Here is a 19301-nt window from a genome sequence, read left to right on the forward strand (position 1 = left end):
ACAGTAGACCTTGTTAGAATATTTTTTTAAAGAAGTTAAGGATAACCTGCTTTTGAGTTAGTCCCTTCCAAAGAGACATTTCTCATATTTGAGAGAGATCTGTTAACTGGCATTGCATTCAGACCTTCCAAGTTTGTAAGAAATTCAAAGAGTAGTCAAAATAGCTTCTGTGAGTTGAAATTCCACAATGTGCTGGAGACTTCATGTATTGTAGTGAATACTGGATGGTGATTTGCTGCGCCCAGACCTCTCATTAGGACATGCGCACTCAGTTGCCAGCTGCCAGAATTGTTGGTGGTTTACCAACTCACTCCAGGTCTTTCTTGGAGAAAAGGTCCATTCCACCCAAGTTTATGTCTCTTCCCCAGGGGTAGCCCACAGCCTATGACCGGCTAATGTTGAGGCACAATGGCCTGACATTGTTGTCTTGATTTGGAAAAACTCGGAAGGACCACCCCCGCTGCAGAGCTCCCCAGGAGATGGGGGGAGGTCTTTGCGGCAACCCTGTGACAGTCCGACTTCTCTCTCTGTCCAATCTCACTTTGCTCATTCCCTCTTCAAAAGCACCCCTCCAAACCCTCCTGCATGCCAGTCTCTGCCTTTGATTCTGCTTTCTGGGCACCTGACCTCCGGGAAATGCATTGTCTCATTTAATCTGTATATCAACGCTGTGAAGAGGTAGTTGGAATCCACACACTTCCGATGCGATGGCCGAGGGTTTGTGTTCTTGCCCGAGTTTACAGAGCCAGGGAGCAGCAGAGTGCAGATCTGAGTGCACGTCTTGCTGAGTCTGTTCTCTTTATCGCTGCACTGAAGTAGTGGGATTAGCCCAACTCAGCCCCGGGACAGAATTCAATATCCATCCTTCAGTCTTCAGTGAGAATAAATACAAAAATTATCCATTTAAACAGCATGACTGTGCTTTTTAAAGGAAAAATCTGTAGTCGATACAGATATTCGGTGCCTTACACGAGGACCCATGTGACAGTTTCTTCTTGGGCTTAGTTCCAAAGGGGAAAATATGGCTTTGCAGATAGATTTGCATATCTTCCCTTGCCAGAAATTTGAAATATGGAATCCAGCAGCCTTCTTTTTTTTTGTTTAGCTGCCAAAGATGTTAAGGCCAACTTCAAATACGGTCATTTTCTTATCTCTGTGCCTGATGCTATCTACTCTTTCTGCTTTTTCCGTAGACTCCTCTTTCATCCTCACTATCACAATGTCTACTGTGCTTTCACTTCAAAACTTATTCTATGCGATGATATAAATCATAACATTTGTGTGAGTTACAAAAGATCACATTGCCTCCCAAGCCCTTTCCCTTGTCAGGAAATCTTAGATCTTCAGGGCAGCCTGGGCAGGTCTGATGTGATCCCGCCTCTCTGGCCATTGCCTATTGGACTACAGCAGGGCACCAGAGCTGAGAGGAGTACAGCCATTGGTCAGGCAGCAGGGTCTGATGTGACCTGACAGAAAGGTTGCTCTCAAACCCCTCTGATACCTCTTTAGCTGAGTCTTTCCTTTGGAAATTTGGATTGCAGACATGGAAAGATTTTGTTGGTGGAGAATGAGGAAGAGAGAAGAAAATGCAGGGAGAAATGCTGAGTCATGGTAAGGATGACACAATTTAAGGTAGGCTGCTGCTGAGATCCCTAGATCTGCCATGAATCTAGAACAGCTCTCCAAGTCCAGCTTTGTGGAGTGTGGTCCTATCTGAACCTTTCGTTCTCCCCTGAAAATGCTTACCTTTGGTATATTGCATAATACACGCACTACCATTTACAACCTGTAGGTTTCCGATGGCTTTAGGCGACCCCTGTGTTTTGGTCATTCGACCCCCGCCGGGGTCGCGACACACAGGTTGAGAACCGCTGCTGTAGAGCCATTCTGAATAAGTGTCTGTTCCTTATCCCCCAAAGAATATACATATATGTATGTGCCTATATGTATGCGTGTGTTCAAGAGGAACATTTTATTTTTTTAAATTTATTGATTGATTTGAGAGAGAGAGGAAGGGAGAGAGAGAGAGAGAGAAACATGGATCTGTTCCTTTATTTGCCCTGACCAGGATTGAACCTGCAACCTTTGTGTGTCAGGATGGTGCTCTAGCCAAGTGTGTTCTCTGGCCAGGGCAAAGAAGAACATTTTAGAAACTAAATTACAAAACTAAGGTTTTTTGTTTGGCTGCACAAATTTTCAACAACAAACCTAAGCCATTGTTTAAAAATTGGTTGATTACAATGAAAAATTGAATATCCAGTCTCATTGAAGAAACTGAAGATCCGTCACCACCACTGGCCTTTGGACCCATATGGCAAGAGCTCGTTACAGCCAAGTTGCAGCGTCTCCCTTTTGACAGAAGCTGCGAGCCCAGCTCCCCGCAAACTCCAGCTTCCCTGCTGTGCCTGGCACCGAGGTGTTTCCACTGCCCAGGTGCTGCTTGTTTTCCTAGGGCTGTTAGAAATTTTAAATCTCTCTCGCTCTCTCTCTAATAGGAAAAAAAAAAAAAGAGCCAAGCCAGGAAGCCAGAAAGCTACGCTTATTTCTCTTACACTCGACCAGCCTCTCCCACTGTCTCACCCACCTCGCCCCGTGGGCATTAGCGACCCCTGTTCCAGAAGAGATGCCTACGTGAGAGACATTCACTTTCTTTTTCTTTTAAATTTTAATATTGAATTATTCTTTTCTAGGACAAGAACTTTATCTACATTAATGTATTTCATTCTCAGTATCGCTGGGAGGGAGGTTTTATTCATAGTCCAGTCTACAGATACAAACAAGTCCAGCAGCATTGAGTGACTTGCCCAAAATTAACAGCTTGTATGGGTGAGTTTGGGATTTGAACCCAAGTCTCTCTCAGTTGTAAGGGCCTGAACTCTCAGTCACTAAGTTGAACTAACTGTCTCTCAGGTCTGATTTGTCTCTGTCTCTACTGGCTGCTGACACCATGATTGGCATCTGTACTCGTGTATAGACCAGTGAGAAGAGGGGATCTTGGGTGTGTGTGTGCGGGAGGGTGACTTACATGCACCTGTCTGTGTTCCTGACCTGCAGCATCAGCTGCAAGACACCTCAGTACCCAAGAACCAGGGAGAAAGTAGCTGTCTTCTCTCTGTCCATCCGCAGGCAGCAGCTTTGTGGTGAGTGAGGGGAGCTACCTGGACATCTCCGACTGGCTGAACCCGGCCAAGCTGTCCCTGTATTACCAGATCAATGCCACCTCCCCATGGGTGAGAGACCTTTGCGGACAGAGGACCACAGATGCCTGTGAGCAGATCTGCGACCCAGAAACCGGTGAGCCGTGGGGCAGGGCTGGGGAGAAATGGAGGGAGGCTGTGGGTTGAAAGATAATCTGCGCTCCTCCTACCTGAAGAATCATGGCTTTTAAGTGATTGACAAGGGGCTTTATATAAAGGTCCACCAATCCAGTTGGTGCTTGAACTACAATATGTGTTGTAGTTCAAGCAAGGCTGGCAAGGAAGAAAATTCTCATAAAACCACAGAATCACAGAGTTAGAAAGGATCACAGAGAACATCTAGTCCAGCTCTAACAAAGCAGATGCCATGGTTCAGGGCATGAATGGATGGGACTATGTACAGGTAAAGAATAAAAATGTGTACATAAGATCTCTGCATGCATTTTCATGGGGCTTGGCTCAGACTCACTTTGCAAAATTTACTTCAGTTCATTAGATTCAATTCAAGAAAGATTTTCTTTTTTTTCTTTTTTAGTGTGAGAGAGAGAAGAGGGACAGATAGGGACAGACAGACAGGAAGGGAGAGAGATGAGAGCATCAGTCCTTCGCTGTGGCGAGTTGTTCATTGATTGCTTTCTCAATATGTGTCTTGACCGGAAAGCTCTAGCAGAATGAGTGACCCCTTGCTCAAGCCAACAACCTTGGGCTTCAATTCAGTGACCTTTGGGCTCAAGCCAGTGACCATGGGGTCATGTCTATGATCCCACGCTTAAGCCAGTGACCCCGTGCTCAAGCTGGTGAGCTGCACTCGAGCTAGATGAGCCCATGCTCAAGCCAGCAACCTTGAGGTTTTGAACCTGGGTCCTCTGAATCCCAGACCAACAGTCTATCCACTGTGTCACTGCCTGGTTAGGCAAGAAATATTTTCTTAATTCCAAAACTCATTAGACCCTGTGAAGTGCTATGAAGAATCAGAGACGAATTGGACAATGTTTCTACCTTCATGGGTCTCATGTTTTCACAGAGGGTAAAAGAATATGCTCATATACAGCTACTATAAAAGACACACTACAGTATAAATCAAGAACAGGCACAAAGAAAGTACCTCAAGCCTGGAGAACAGGGAGAAGTGCATTCAAGATTGGGATCTCAGGAAATACGTTATGGAGAAGATGTCTTTTTAACTGAGGCTGATGGAATCGGTTAGGGAGCATGAGGCAATGTCACGATTGAAACAGAAAGAGGAAGAAAATTTAGAATGATTTCAGACACCAGAGAGCAGTGTAGTTGTGCTGTTATATAGACAAGGTGCTGCCCATGAGTTGGAGGAAGAAGACGAGGGGAGAGGCAGGGGATGAAATTGTAAAGGTGAAGTGAAGGGAACTCAGAGATGGAGAAGGATCTGACCATTGTAAGACCCACCAAGGGATGTAGTGAGACTGCATGAGCCACTGACACGGGGAAACAGCCCTTTACACCTGATTATCTGCGAGGACATCCAAGCCCCAGGGAATAGCTCAGCCGCCCCTCTTTTGCCTTTGGTCAGGAATTAGAATGTGGAGAACATCATGGAAAAACTAGACCCCCAACCCCCGTACATATGCAAGCCTTAGGTTTTTTGAAAGTGGCTTAGCTTCCCTTAAATAAACCCTTCTTCTATGGGGGGTGTGTGTGTAGGATTGAACCAGCGATGGAGTCCAAGCATTGCTCATGGGGCCTTAAAAGCTTTATTGGGTGTATCAATAGGAAGTGCCATTCCCCTCAACGAAGTGGGAAAAGGGAGGGAAGTGGGGCAGTGCTGCTGCTGTAGAGCATGCAGGTGTCGTGATGTGCGCGTGAACCTGGCTGGGCTTCTTGGCTGTGCGCCGGAACCCAGCTCTGGTGTGTTTCTACAGGATGTTCTGTTTGTTTTATGTTTTTGGTTTTTTTGTATGTGCTCAAGCCAGCAACCTTTGGGTTCAAGCCAGCAACCATGGGGTCATGTCTATGATTTCACGTTCAAGCCAGCAACCTACTCCCAAGCTGAAGAGCCTGTACTCAACCTGGTGACCTCAGGTTTCAAAGCTGGGTCTTTAGAGATCCAGGATGATGCTCTCTTCACTGTGTCCCACCTGGTCAGGCCCTCCAGGGGTTCTAACTATGAGTACCATTTACAGACCTGAATATGGAATCAGACCCATGGTGTGCTGGGGGCTGGCCTGTCTGGAGCCATGAGCGTTGATTGTTACCACCTCTTCTCAACTCTTTATTCAATTATGTCATGTAGATAGCTTGCAAATTGGCTATGGTGAGAGTATTTATACCAACAAAATCAGTAAATGTAACAAATCATGGCTCATTTTCCTTTGAAAACCAACATTAAACATTTACCATCATAACAGTGGATGGGACTAGAACAAACCAATCAAGGACCAAGGCAAAGAAGTGCCTCGGTGAAGGCTTGGTGAAGGCTTGGTAGTGCTGCCAGAGGGTGGCGTTCTGCTCCTTTCTGGACTAGATGGCCATCACTCTATCTCTCTGCAGACAGGAAGTGATCGTGCTAGGACTACTCGCTCTGGTCCCATAATACACGGCACCAGTTCAAGGGATCAGGCTTTGTCTCTTCAGAATACCATCACAGGTATCTTATTGTGAAACATCCTTATTACAGTTCTTCACATGTGTGGTACCATGCCAAGTTCTGCCTACAAAATCTGTGACAGCATGACCCAAACCACATGGGACAACAACAGAACATGGATTTTTGTCTTTAATTCATTCGTTTATCAATGTCCTCATTCAAGCATTTATTGAACCAGAGTAGAACTGGAATATCCTTTGGAATAAAACAGAACCAAAATCAAGTCCTTGCTTCTCTGTTTACTGGTTGTAGGGCTTTTGACAAGTCATTTAACATATATGAGCTTCTTTTTTTACATATGGAAAAATTAGAATAGTTCCTGTTCTGTAGGGTTATGAGAATGAGATGAAAAATGAAATTTCAAAGGCACTTAGTATTGTGCCTAATATATAGTGGGCACTCCAACCATAGTGCCTAATGTTATTTTTCTAACCAGTTTTTCAGTCATTTATGTCTTTACTTAATTAACATAATAAATTGCAAATAATGTAATAAATATTTTATGAGACACCTTTAACCCAACAATTTACAACTGTGTTAGATTATGTAAGAAGAAAATACGTTATAGTCCCTGACCACTTAATATGAAATTTGACCATAACTTGGACATTCCTACCTGCTGACCTTTCATTAGTCCCTTGCGGCTTTTAAACTTGTGCAGTGATGAAACTCCCCAGCTCTCAATCCTAGTGCTAGCTTTGCCACAGATTTGCCATTTGACCTTGGGTATGTCCCATACTGTGAGCTTTATACTCTTTCTCTCCAACAAAGAGTGTAGTGGAGAGGTACTTATAATGCGATAAAGGTCTGTAGAGATCATCTAGCCTCATCTATTGAGGAGTCTGAGGGCCACCGACGTTACGCAAGTTGCCCAGTGTCACTCAGTAAATTAATGACAAGGTACACATTACAACCCTGAACAACTCTTGAGATAGTTTCCAGCTCAAAATTCATGTTTCTATGACCTCTGAGCACTAATAACTTAGAGTCTAAGTATGATTGAAACAATTTATAAGTGGCATTTAAAGCAGATTGAATTTTCTATTCAAATTGACATGAACTTCAGTCATGTTCACCGTCAAATTCAGTTTATTTTCATGTCTTCTGCAGCCACTGTTCATTTGCAATGGGAATGAAATGAAAATACCCTGTGTGTAGTTACGTGATCTATATGTCTGATATCCTACTAAATGCTTCTAATGTACACATATTGTTTCTATTATTTGCTTAGCTCTGTATCATTAAAATTTAGAGGGACACAAGGACTTTACGAATTTCAAAGTTGGAGAATTTTGTCCCTGCCTTGAAGGAGGTTGTAACATGGGGGGTGGGTTCTAGGTAATGTAGCAGATGTGTAGGAGTTAAGTGGAGTAGTGCATAGGTGAGATGTGCAGTTAAATAAGCAAGAGAGAGCCAACTTCCTGTCACACCAGAAAAGAGATTTGCACACAAGAACATAAGTTTTATACAAACTTGGCCTTTGCTCATTTTGTTATTGCCATATCACGGAGATTGAAACAGTTCCTGCATCAATGCATTTTTCGTGAATAAATGAGTGAGTGGATGAATGAGGAGCAAGTTTCAGTTGCTAAAATGTGATGGCTTGGGCAATGGATTGGGCTCAGTGTTCTGGTGTCAGGACCCTGGACAGCTCTTTGGACACTGGCAATGTCATTCAGGCTCTGTGTGTTTTTGCTGATGACTTATCTGGTACAGCTAATTCTCTGCTGAAAGCCACCTTCTTTCTTAAGATGGGTACTCGTCTTTCTTGAACTCAATTAAAGTAAGCTCTATCTTTTATTTGTTCAGGATTGGTTTATGTGGTTACTCCAATGAGCCTCAACTGGGGAAATCAATCCCCCCCATGAAGCGAGTCACTCTGATCCTCAGAATCCATAATCCTCTCTGTACCTCACCATTTTTTGGTCCTGAACTTTACTAGAACCTGATTTAAACAAAACTCATCTAAATTGATTGTCCATTCACGTACCACATGTCTTATTATTCACATGTCCATTCACGTACCACATGTCTTATTATTCAGATATATTATTTCTAATGGAATCAAACTTTAAGAAACCATTTCTAACAAAAGCCATTCAAAAAACAACAACAAACCAAGGTTGTTCTGCTTAAAGCTCATGAAATGGAAGTTAATTATAAAAACTCATTTATCTCACCAGACTGCTCCATTTGGTACAGGTTAATTATCTATATATAGCAGATGGGGGTGTCTGACAATGGCCAGATAGAGCTTGTAGTAAGAGAGTCGTGGCAGAGCTTTGAGGCAACATCAAGAGGTACATAAAACCTGGAGCAACAATAACAGCATCTACACTTTTTTTTTGCACTTATTGCATACCAATCATCACGCTGAAACTTTATTGTAACTGTAACTATCTTGGTTCCCATAACAACACTTCTAGGTAGTTATTATTGCTTCCATTTTCCATAGAAGAAGCTGTGTCTTAAAGCTGATGATTGACATTCCCAAGGTCATCTATTTACTAAGTATCACAGCTGGGATTTGGACCCAGACTGAGTGACAAGCTACTGTTTTTGAGAAGTCAGTGTGTGAAAGAGTTTGCTTAGCAAAGAGAAGCATTCTGGCATTCTCTCTTTGATAGGTATTTGCAGACAATTCTCATAAGGCAGCTATAAATCCTTCGGACAAAGAATTTATACAATAAGTTGACTTGAAAAAAAAAAAAAAAGAAAGGACCCAATTGGATTGGGGACAAGGGAAAAGTGCAGAACTGAGAGGTGGAACTGTGTGTGACAGCATCTATGAGTTTTAGGGAAACCGCTTTATATCTCTGTTTGGCAGTCTTGCTATATTTGGTTTAAATGTGTTATAAAATGTTATGTTGTAGAAGAGGGTTGAGGTCCTTTGAAAAAGGACAATCTGTGTCAAAGATGAGGTCATAAAATTTCAGAGAGCTCACAATGGCAAGCAATAGGATTGACTGCTCAAACCTTAGAAAGGACAAAAGGGTTCGAATGGGCTACAAAACCGACTTTGAAATTTTTTTCTTATTGGGAACTTGCCAATCCCACTGAAGGTTCAAGGCAGCCTTTGCTTCTGAACCTGAAGAAAAGAGGTTGTGAGAGATCTGAAATCTCACATTGTGAAGTCTCATGTAGGAAGATAACTTGAGGTATTTCTGATGATTATCTTTGGGGTATTTTTCCAAAAGAGACAGAGGCTCTCAGCTTCTAAGACTAGAAATTATATATATATATATGGTGACATTTCAGTTAGATTCTATATTTAATTTTATCCAACAAGTATATCACAAAATATATCAGGGCCTCCAAAAAATGGCATCATGTCCTACTATTTCAAAAAAAGATTCCAGGAAACTTTTAAATATAATACCGTATGACCAATGAGCTATTGACACACAAGGCTGTGAAAAAAGATGGTGGTACAAGTAAAGGTTGGAGTTGGGAGTTTGATCAGGATACGCATCCATGTTGTGAAGTGTTCCAGACGTGTTCATGGTGAGTCATTTCCAGTAGCAGATCCGATAGGGTCCTGCAGGTGCTGTTCTCTTTGCATGCAGAAATCTGCCTCGCCTGATCTGTGGTGGCGCAGTGGATAAAATGTCAACTTGGAACGCTGAGGTTGCTGGTTCAAAGCCCAGGGTTTGCCTGGTCAGAGCACGAATAGGAAGTAACTACTATGAGTTGATGCTTCCCGCTTCTCCCCCCATCCTTCTCTCTCTCCAAAAAATCAATAAATAGAGTTTAAAAACGAAAAAAGGTCTGCTGTCCACCCACTGCCACTTCTTACAAGCCCCCTTGTCCCTTTCTTCACTTCTTCATGTCACCTTAAATGGCACCTCCTCAAGGAACTTTACACTGGCTCTCTAGACTTAGCCATTCACCCATGTTTAGTGCTCCGTTAGTGTGCTCAGCATTTTCTCTATAGTCAATAACAACAATCATGCATATCACATAGCGCCAACTTACGTGTCAGGCGCTCTTCTGAGCACTTCCCATCTGTGATCTCAGTCAGTCAGTAAATACACTCAGATTTTAACTAAACCAAGAAACAACCATCTATATATATATATTAATGTTTTATGTACCTACCAGTAAGGAAAATGTCTGTCAATAAGAACCACAAGATACTAATCATTACTAGGAAAGTCCTCATTTCAGGGATATTAAAATGTGGAATGTTATGTAATGTAACGCCCTATCACTATCATGTACAGATGAGGGGAATAAACCACATAAATTAGTGGGTTTTCCCAAAGTCACACATCTAGGCAGTGGTGGAGTGTAGCTTGGAATCCTGGAAGTCTGGCTTCAGAGTTTAACATCTTAACCACTAGCTTATATTATCAATACACAGTGACAGCCTGTAATTATAATCTTGTTTGGGTGGTTCTGTGTTTACTTATTGGCTGTCTGAGAGGCTGTACGCTGTGTCTGTGCATACCCAGCCCCTTGTCTAGCACCCTGTTGGTTTTGATAATGAATAACAGAATGAGGGAATGGAAGAAGAGTACAACATTTGGAGACAAATGCCATGGGCTTCATTTTCCCATCTGCAGTTTTTACTCGTGGTGTGACCTTTGCCATGCTACTCTGCCCTCTGAGTCTCAGTTTCTCTATTTATAATACAAGAGCACTTTACATTAAACTTTACCTAAGTGCTCCCCAGCTCTCAAAGTCTGTGTCCTGCAGACCTCACTGAAAGCAATGCTCTGCCTGACGCTGGCATTGGAGGATGTAGACGGGGGTGACCCATGTTTCCTGTCCTCTTGAATAATAGAAAACCTATGCAGAGGAAACAGGGACCGACCTACGTGTCTACCCTTAGTGTGTTGTGGTGGTCAAGAACTTGAGCTCCGGCTTCAGATGGACTGGGATTCAAATTCCAGCCCCTCCGATTTGGACCTGCATACCTTTGGGCATTGCTGACCCTTCTGAACCTCTGTTTTTCTCGATGGTAAAATGATGGTAATAATATCAGCATAACTACCCTCAGAAGGTTATTATGAGGACTGAACTAGATAAAGCATATTAAGCCCTTAGCATGATGTTTGGTACACAAAGCTCAAAAAACATGAGTTATTATTATAATCATGATCAAAACATGAAGTGAATGGAATTAAATGACTATTATAGAATTATTTTTTTATATTGTGAGCCTTCACAGTCAGGGAAGGCTTCCTGGAGGAGGAATTATGTGTATTTGGATTATGAAGCAGAAGAATGACTTGGTAGAGCTACACTGTCCAATACGGTAGCTATCAGCTATATATGAATGCATTCATACTTACTGCATTTCACATGCTCCATAGCTACGTGTACTGGCTGACATATTGAGTATTTCTATTACTGTAGCAAGTTTAATTAGACAGGGGCATAGTGTGAAGAGCAAAACTATGTTTCATACATATGTCATTTCAGTCAAAACCTTTATTGAGTGACAGTGGTGGGCTAGGTACTAGACTATGTACTTGGACTCAACAGGAAGCAAAACCAGACTGTGTCTGGCCAGATAGAGTTTAGCCGAGTGCAAGGGTCAGCCAACGATAGCCCACAGGCCTGCTGCTGTTTTTATAAATAAAGGTTTATTGAAACACAGATGCTGACTGGTTTACATCTGGCCTAGGACTGTGTGCTATATAACAGCAGAGTTGAGGGGCCATGACTCGATGGCTTGCAAAACCTAAAATAGTTACCAACTGACGCTTTACCAAGAAAAAAAAAATGTCACCCCCCTGGTCTAGTAGATTCTCTTGCCTTGACATCTGCAGTAAAGAACTGGTTTCACTATTTATTCATTCATTCATGTGTTTATTCATTTAGCATTCAGCTGGTATTTATCAAGCACCTAATGTAATCAGGGTGTCAGGCACTGACAGTGAGCAGAACAGATAGACATTGCTATCACCACAGAGCTCATATTCAAGTGGGAGCCGGGGGCAGACGGATCATTAGAATATGCGTAGTCACAAATAAACAAATTATATCATATGTTAGAAGATGATGTGTTATTTTCATTTGGAAAGGGCTGCAGGGAGAGGGTGCTGTGAATATGGAAGAGAGGGTGATGGCAAATTTAATTAGACTGGTCAGCGGAGGTGGAGGGAGCAGAGCCCGCCTGTGGGTGGCTGGGGACAGGATGGTCCAAGAGGAGGCGACAGCCAGTGCAAAGGCGTTGAGGGCAGGCTTTGCCTCACATACTTGAGGAAGCTCATGGAGGAAAAGGTGGCTCAGCCTCGCTGGATATTAGGAGGACAATAAGATGGGGCCACAGAGAAAGCAAAGGACCAGAGCCTGTGGGACCTTGTAACACTGTAAGGACATCAGCTTTCCATTCGAATACAATGGGATGCCTCAAAACTCTGAGCTTAGGACTTACGTCATCTAACTTCTATGTTAAGAGGACCCCTTTCGCTACTTTATTGGGAAAAATATGTAGGGACAGTAGGCGGGAGGCAACTTAGAAGGGTGATGGGCTAATTCAAGCCAGAGCTGATGGTGGCCTGGGCCAGGGTGGCAGCCGTGGAGGTGGGAAAAGTGCTTGGAATCCGGAGACTTCATTTAATTCATTGCAGTTATTTAGAGAGCACCAATGACGTGGCAGGCACCATGCTCAGTATTGGGGGTAGTGAACAAAAGCAGCTTCCCTCTCTGACTAAGGAATCGGTTTCGTGCTTTGCCATCAGAGACGAAGAACACAATTGCTGTGTCCCCCTCCATGTGTACGAGCTCCAGGACCACCAGTTTTCACACTGTCTCGAAAGAAAGGACCCAGGATGGGATGACACTGTCATAATCCACTTGGGCTCTCACAACAAAATGTCATAGACTAGGTGGCTTGAACGACAAGAACCTCACATCTCACGGTTCTGGAGGCTAGAAGTCCAAGATCAAGATGCTACAGAATCTGTTCATGGTGAGGGTTTCTTTCCTGGATTGCAGATGGTCAGTTCCTCTTATGGCCTTTCCTGAGGGCCTGAGTGCAGAGAGAAGGAGAGAGGGACAGAGCTCTCTCTCTTCTACTTCTTTTAAGACCACTATCCCTTCAGGAGGGCCCCACCCTCGTGACCTCAGTTAACACTAATTACCTCCCAAAGACCCCATCTCTGAATACCATTACACTGGGAATTAGGACTTCCACCTATGAATTCGGGAGGACCACAAACATTCAGTGCATTACAGACACCAGTGACGTAGGAGGGGAGAGGAGGGAAACACTGACACAGTGTGATGCGTGTGAGGGTTCGAGTAGGGCTTTAATGAACACTATTCTAAGCGGGCTGGGACTCAGGTGAGGTTGGGAAGGAGTCTTAGGCGCAAAGTACAAGCATGTCCTCATTTTGGGGTGTCAACCCTCAACTTGCACAACCCTGAGTGCCCCCTTAAACTTGAGGAGGACAAATAATTCATGACAGTGGCCTCTCCAGCCCTCCTGGTGAGAAGCCTTTAAAGATTCTTCCACCAGGGCAAGTTGGCTGGGAATGGTCCAAGAACACGGAGATCTAGGGCTGGGAGGAATCATGTAGACCATCTAGTCCAGTGGTTGGCAAACCGTGGCTCGCGAGCCACATGCGGCTCTTCGGCCCCTTGAGTGTGGCTCAAAGGCCAGCTTAGGAGCACCCTAATTAAGTTAATAACAATGTACCTACCTATATAGTTTAAGTTTAAAAAAATTGGCTCTCAAAAGAAATTTCAATCATTGTACTGTTGATATTTGGCTCTGTTGACTAACAAGTTTGCCGACCACTGATCTAGTCCAATCCCCTCCCACAGATGTTCAGGGAGGGTCAGGGCCTTGCCCAAGTCACTGGGTAGCTTCGCAGCACAGCAGCAGTCTCCTGACTACCTTGCCGAAGCTTCATTTCCCTATTATCTGAGGATGTGTAGCGCAGCCTAGATATTTGGTCTTTGGGAGGTGGGCTCCCCGCTGCAGCGTGCGCCGGTGCCCTCAGGGGTCTTTCCCAGGGTGTGAAGGAGGTCTTGGCTTCCAGTGGAGCTCTTCCAGGTGTGTCTTAAAGGCTTATGACCAGATCCACTCATTCATGCAAAGAAGTGCTTCAATGCAGGACCTCAGGGCATGTCCAGTTCCCCATAAGCTCCATTAACATCTGTCTTTCACAGATATTGAGCCCCAAGATTGAGTCCGTCACCAGGAGGGATGCAGACAAGATACTGCAACCTCCCTTAATTTGCTCAAGATCAAGCTGCCCTCATGGTGGGCTGTGCTTTGTTCTGTGAGGGGCTGTCAGAGCAGAATGGCAAGAGTCCAGGTATCAAATTCAGACAGGCCTGGGCTTGAAATCTTGGCTCTGCCTCTGTTGGTCTGGTTTTGAACAAACTGCTTAATTTCACCCCAAGTCTCAACTTTCCTGTTCTTATTCATCAGAAGAAAAGGTATTTACCTTTGCTAGGTGGTTGTGACAATTATGATCAATGCGATGTACCTGCTACCTCAGATGGCAAATATATGTATTCAGCAAGTGGGGGTTATTGAATTGGGGACAAAAAGAATGCCCAGTGTTGGCGATGCTTAACCCATAAGAGACATAACCCTGATGGATCGGAAGGCATGATAACAGATTCAGAGCAAAAAGGGGCCTCCACAGAATCATTTATAACAGCAATAGCAATAGCCATAGCCTGTTCTGGTTGTTTGAAACCGTGGGGAGAGGGCCAGCCCATTGCACCACCTAGTTCTTCTTGCTCAAGGCAGTGCTCCCGTCAGTGGAGATGATTAAAGGCCTCTGAGTGGGAGGGCTGTGTTTGTGTGTGTGTGTGTGTGTGTGTGTGTGTGTGTCCATCCCAGCCTCTTCGTTATAGTATTAAATGTTTCTTAATTAAACCTTCACTAAATGTCATAACCACAGCGGGTGGGGGAGGCACATCACGACTGTCCCTCCGGATGGGGCATCTGGGAATTCAAGTGGCTCCACACAAGTCAGGCGAGGTCAGTGTGAACAGCCTGCCACAACCTGCCTAATGACCGGGCATGGACATGTCAGCGCATCCCGACTCCCTGGCAGAGCCCAGTGTGGGCCACTTGGACACACGCTGCTTAGTTTTAATGATTCATAACAACTCTCCATCATGTACCCGTCCGTGTGGCAGAAAAATGTTTTGTAAGAGAAACTGATGGAAGGAGACTTGACTTGGGGTGGTGAACACACAGCACATTATACAGATGATGTGTTATAGAATTGTACACCCGGAACCCATATAATATTATGAACCCATGTTACCCCAATACATTCATTCAAAACAAAAGAGAAACTGATGAGAACTTGCACTGTTTTTCAATTAAATTGTTGCCAGAAAAGTGGTGGCTGGCCGGGAAGCGGCATGAGGGGTGGCACCGCGGGGCATGTGTGTGCTTGTGTGAGACCGGGACGAAGAGGGCGGAGCGGATGGGAAGGGCCCAGTGCAAAGGTAAGCACAGGGGAGGAAGCTGGAAAAGGGGGAGGAAAGAAGGGGACACGGGATTCACAGACAGTGAGTGGAGTCTTTGTTCTGGGAACCTTACAGGCCGCATTCTGTGTGATCTTCACATTCACCCTTGAAACGGACAGACTCTCCTCTTTTTTGAGTCCTCCTGTGGATGGAGAAAATCCAGGTGGGTTTGGGACTCAAGCTCAAGTCCTCTTCACTGGCAGAGCTATAAGGGAAAGCAAGGCACAGAGAAAGACAGACAGCAAGGTCTGTGGGGCCTCACAGAGGGAAAGAGAGACAGAGAAGCAGAGACCAAAGAGGTAAACTGAGGAAGCTGCAAAAACACCAAGACTGAGCACTAAAGATAGGAGGGGGGGGGTGGGGAGGACCACGGAAGAGAATGAGGACCCAGAGGCGCAGGAGGGCGGGACCAGGAATGTGACTACAATCAGGAGTGAGTTCAGCAAAGTGTCCATCAGCTGGGTTCGACTGAATGTACACATTATGTAAAGCGGTATACTATTCCAGATGGAAGGAACTGGAAATGACAATTCCCCAGTTTCCGTGGAAGCTGGCTATCACTCTGACCATCTGCCGAGAGCTAAGGCCGAGGGCCCGTGGAGTAAGGGACCCTCTGAAACAGAGGGTCAGAGTCACGTGCTCTCCACAGGCCCTCTTCACTTTCCTGATTCCCGGCTAGGCAGAGGCCAAGGTCCCCCCCCCCACCCGGGGCTGTGTGGACCCTCTTGCTTTGTGGCACTGATGGTATGGGCAGATCACACCCATGCAGCTCAGTGTACTCAGTGCACATCTGGAAAATCAGTACTCTCCTTGCTTTAATTTTTACAAATGCGTTTTATTTTGAACTCATAAAGATAGCCGACGCTTGAAAGAGCCATCGATGCTCTTTTGTAAAGAACTCTTTTGCAAAATGAGTCATTACCCCCTGCTTAATTTATTTTGTATTTTTCACTTTGCTGTTTCAGGTTTTGTTCAAGCAGGGAACAATTGCATGATGGATCATCATGTGCTCGCCATAGAAATAAAGCGTATCTTTTGTCCTCACTGCATGCTTGGGAATGGGAGAGGGGAGGGCCTATGTTTCCCATCCGCTAGGTGAGAAGGGCGAGGCTCAGGGAGATGAGAAGGACCACTTACCAACAGGCTGAGGGACTGCTGCAGGGGCCCATGGCACTGACAACCGCCTGGCCTCGTCTCATCTCCGTCCCTGTAAGCTCCGACGGAGGGGGGTCATTTTCAGTGAGACTCTGGGTCATACTGACCCTCCTTAATCTTACCTGGTCTGCTGTCGGCAGCTCTGCCTTCTGAGTCAAGTAGACCCGAGTTCAAATCTCCACCCTGCTGCTTTCTCACTGTGTGTACTAGCGACTACTCACATAACTCCTGGGGGCTTCCAGGCCCTCCGCTATAGAATCAGGGTAACATTAGCCCCTGCCTCACAGAATGGTTGGCTGGATCAAAGGTGAAGATCTGCATCAAACATATCAGCTTATCACAGTTCCTCTCTTAGCTTGTCCCTTTTACCAGGTTCTAACCCAGGGGCTCGGATAAGAGACAATCAGGAAAGACACTAACACAACCTGCTCCCTAATCGTAATCAGAGCACAGCAGGCGTTGGTTCGGAGAGTAGAGCGTCGTTCGTGTTGCTCAGTAACGGGGGCAGGCATGATGGACCTCCCTGGAGAATGGAGGAAGCTGAGTCTCGGCCAGGGGCAGGAATGGAAAGTCATGGAGACATTGGAGAACAAAGGCAGAGTTCAAACCCAGACTGAGCGCTGTGCCAGTCTGCTCTGCTTTCAACGGCCTCTTTCCACGCACAATGCTTGGACTCGGTTGAAAAGACTTTTTGTAGAGGGGACGTGGGGGGTTCCCGGAGACTGTTGTCTCGCCCCTGCAGAACTAGGGCAGGATTCCTCAGTGTCCATTAAACTCTCTGGCTCGCCGATCCTGCTGACCCAGTGTACCCGGCTGAATGAGAAGCAAAAGAGCCCACAATTTCCCATGCACACTGTGACGTATGCTTGTCCTTGCCTCTGCCTTTGTCTCCCCTGGAGAGGGAGGCAACACTGCCTGGGCCAGCAGCACCCTCTCTGGAACCAGCCTAGCTGGACTCCAGTCCTGGCTCTGACACTCAGCATTCTGACCTTAAGCCAGCAAATTCCTTCACCCCTCTTGGGGCTCAGTCTCCTCATCTGGAAGATGGGGATGAAATTAGAACCTATAAACAGAGGCTTGTCATGAGGGTCACATGAGTTAATATGAACAGAGAACTTCCAACACCCTCTGGCAGTTAGGAGTCTGAGTGTCCCCTTATTCTTGTTACTCCTCCTCGTCATTGATACGTCCTGACCTTGGGGCAGGGTTCGACACTCCTTCTTCAGGCTTCCATGGCTCTGGCACCCCCCCCCCCCAGCACAAATCACATCTGGTGTCAGTGCCACAGTGTCCTTTCGGTCTCCACACTGGAGTGGCAGAGGCTAGAAGGCAGAGAATTGGTTGGGTGCACTGCTGTGCCCTGATCCCACCTGTGCCAGCCTCAGAGGAATGGCATGGAGAATGGGAACCGGTCTGAAGAAGTGAGATCTGGCAGAAGGAGGTGGAGACCACGTGGGGAGAAGAGCGGAACTGACAACAGCAGGAAGCCCAGGAGAGAGCTCAAAGCCCGGGCCAGCCTACATGGCTGCTCACATGAGCTGGGTCACTGCCAGTTCGTCCCCATACCGCTCGATTAAGGACTCTGATCTCCACCAGACCCGATCACCAGCCTGCGCCACCGAAACCTTCTGGCCTCTCTTTCTTGTCCTTGCTCTCAGCAGTATGATGGTGAATGACAACGAGGGACCAGCAGCTGAAACGCCAGTGTTCAAGTTTTCTCAAATGCTTTGAGAAGAACCAGGCTGACATGTCTTATGCCAGTAGTATAAGGAGAAAAGGGACGTCCCAGATGGCCAAGAGAGGTTGCCAAGATGCCGTCAAGACCAACCTCCTCTCTACACAGATAGAGAAACTGGTCCCAGGGAGGGAGGGAGGGGACCAGCCCAGGTCACACCGCACGTTTGGCTGTGTAGACCTCTCAGGAAATCATCCTCACTTTATACATGTTCGAATTATATTCTCTTGTTCTTTCACTTCAGCCCCGTGTCTCTGCCTCCCACACATGCCCAATCTTCTCCTCCAGTTCCTGGGTAGATCCTGACTTCAAAAGATAAGACCAGAGTATGTTAGAGGGGGAAACAAGGTCTGGCATTTGAACAAGGTATGGGGGGGCTGTTTGGGTGTCTCCGAGCACTAGCTACTCATTTTATAGATGGGGAGACTGAGGCCAAGAAAAGTAAAATGCTTTGCTCAATGATGTCGCACGGGGGGACAGCATTCTAAAATGCATTCACTGATGATGACGCTTGCATTTCCAGCTGCCCAGATGAACTCATTGCTTTACTAAACAATCTTGTTGCCACTTAATTTCCCCTTCACCTCTTACTCTCTCTGAACCCACAGTCGCTGCTCTGTTGAACCCATCCCTCTCCAATTCGCAGGGCAGACCTGCTGTGAGGAGCTGGCACTACTCTGCAGGGGGGTCTCAGAGAGTTCTGTTCTGATGAATGAACACGGAGGGAGTTAGAGCACCAGAGGTACAAGGGAGGAAGAGTGGTTGGTAAGGTTGGGAAGATGGGCCAGGGCCAATCATGAAGGGCTTTGAATGTCAGATGAGGGTGTATGAACTCTCCCCTGAAAACAACTGCCAGCCACTGAGAGTGCCCTGACGAGCCATGAGTGCAGCTGTTCTTTGATGAGATAGCCGGCGTTCGGTGAGTGTAGACGGGGGACGGGGGACACTGAAAGGTTGCCAGTGACACGGCCTTTTCAGCAGCGCACGTGGGCCATGTTGAGGGGCTGCAGCGGGGCAGCGGCCGCGCGGGGAGATGGGAAGGCATGGGTCTGAGTGACAACAAGGAGAGAGGGTCACGGGAATTCAGGTACCATCCGGATGTGGAGACGATACAAAGTAGAATCCAGTCTAAGATTTTTCA

General features: G+C 45.8%; 1 protein-coding gene across 5 annotated transcripts in view; it reads left to right on the plus strand.

The window, feature by feature from the left end:
• The window catches only part of ASTN2 (astrotactin 2), an 886721-nt gene that overhangs the window by 381687 nt on the left and 485733 nt on the right, over positions 1 to 19301 (plus strand). For all 5 annotated transcript variants that reach the window (XM_066256387.1, XM_066256389.1, XM_066256388.1 and 2 more), the window contains one exon: positions 3127 to 3294. In XM_066256387.1, the coding sequence (XP_066112484.1) occupies positions 3127 to 3294 (168 nt within the window). The remainder of the gene's footprint in view (positions 1 to 3126; positions 3295 to 19301) is intronic.

This window comes from Saccopteryx bilineata, chromosome 2, assembly GCF_036850765.1.
Source record: "Saccopteryx bilineata isolate mSacBil1 chromosome 2, mSacBil1_pri_phased_curated, whole genome shotgun sequence".
NCBI classification, from domain to species: domain Eukaryota; kingdom Metazoa; phylum Chordata; class Mammalia; order Chiroptera; family Emballonuridae; genus Saccopteryx; species Saccopteryx bilineata.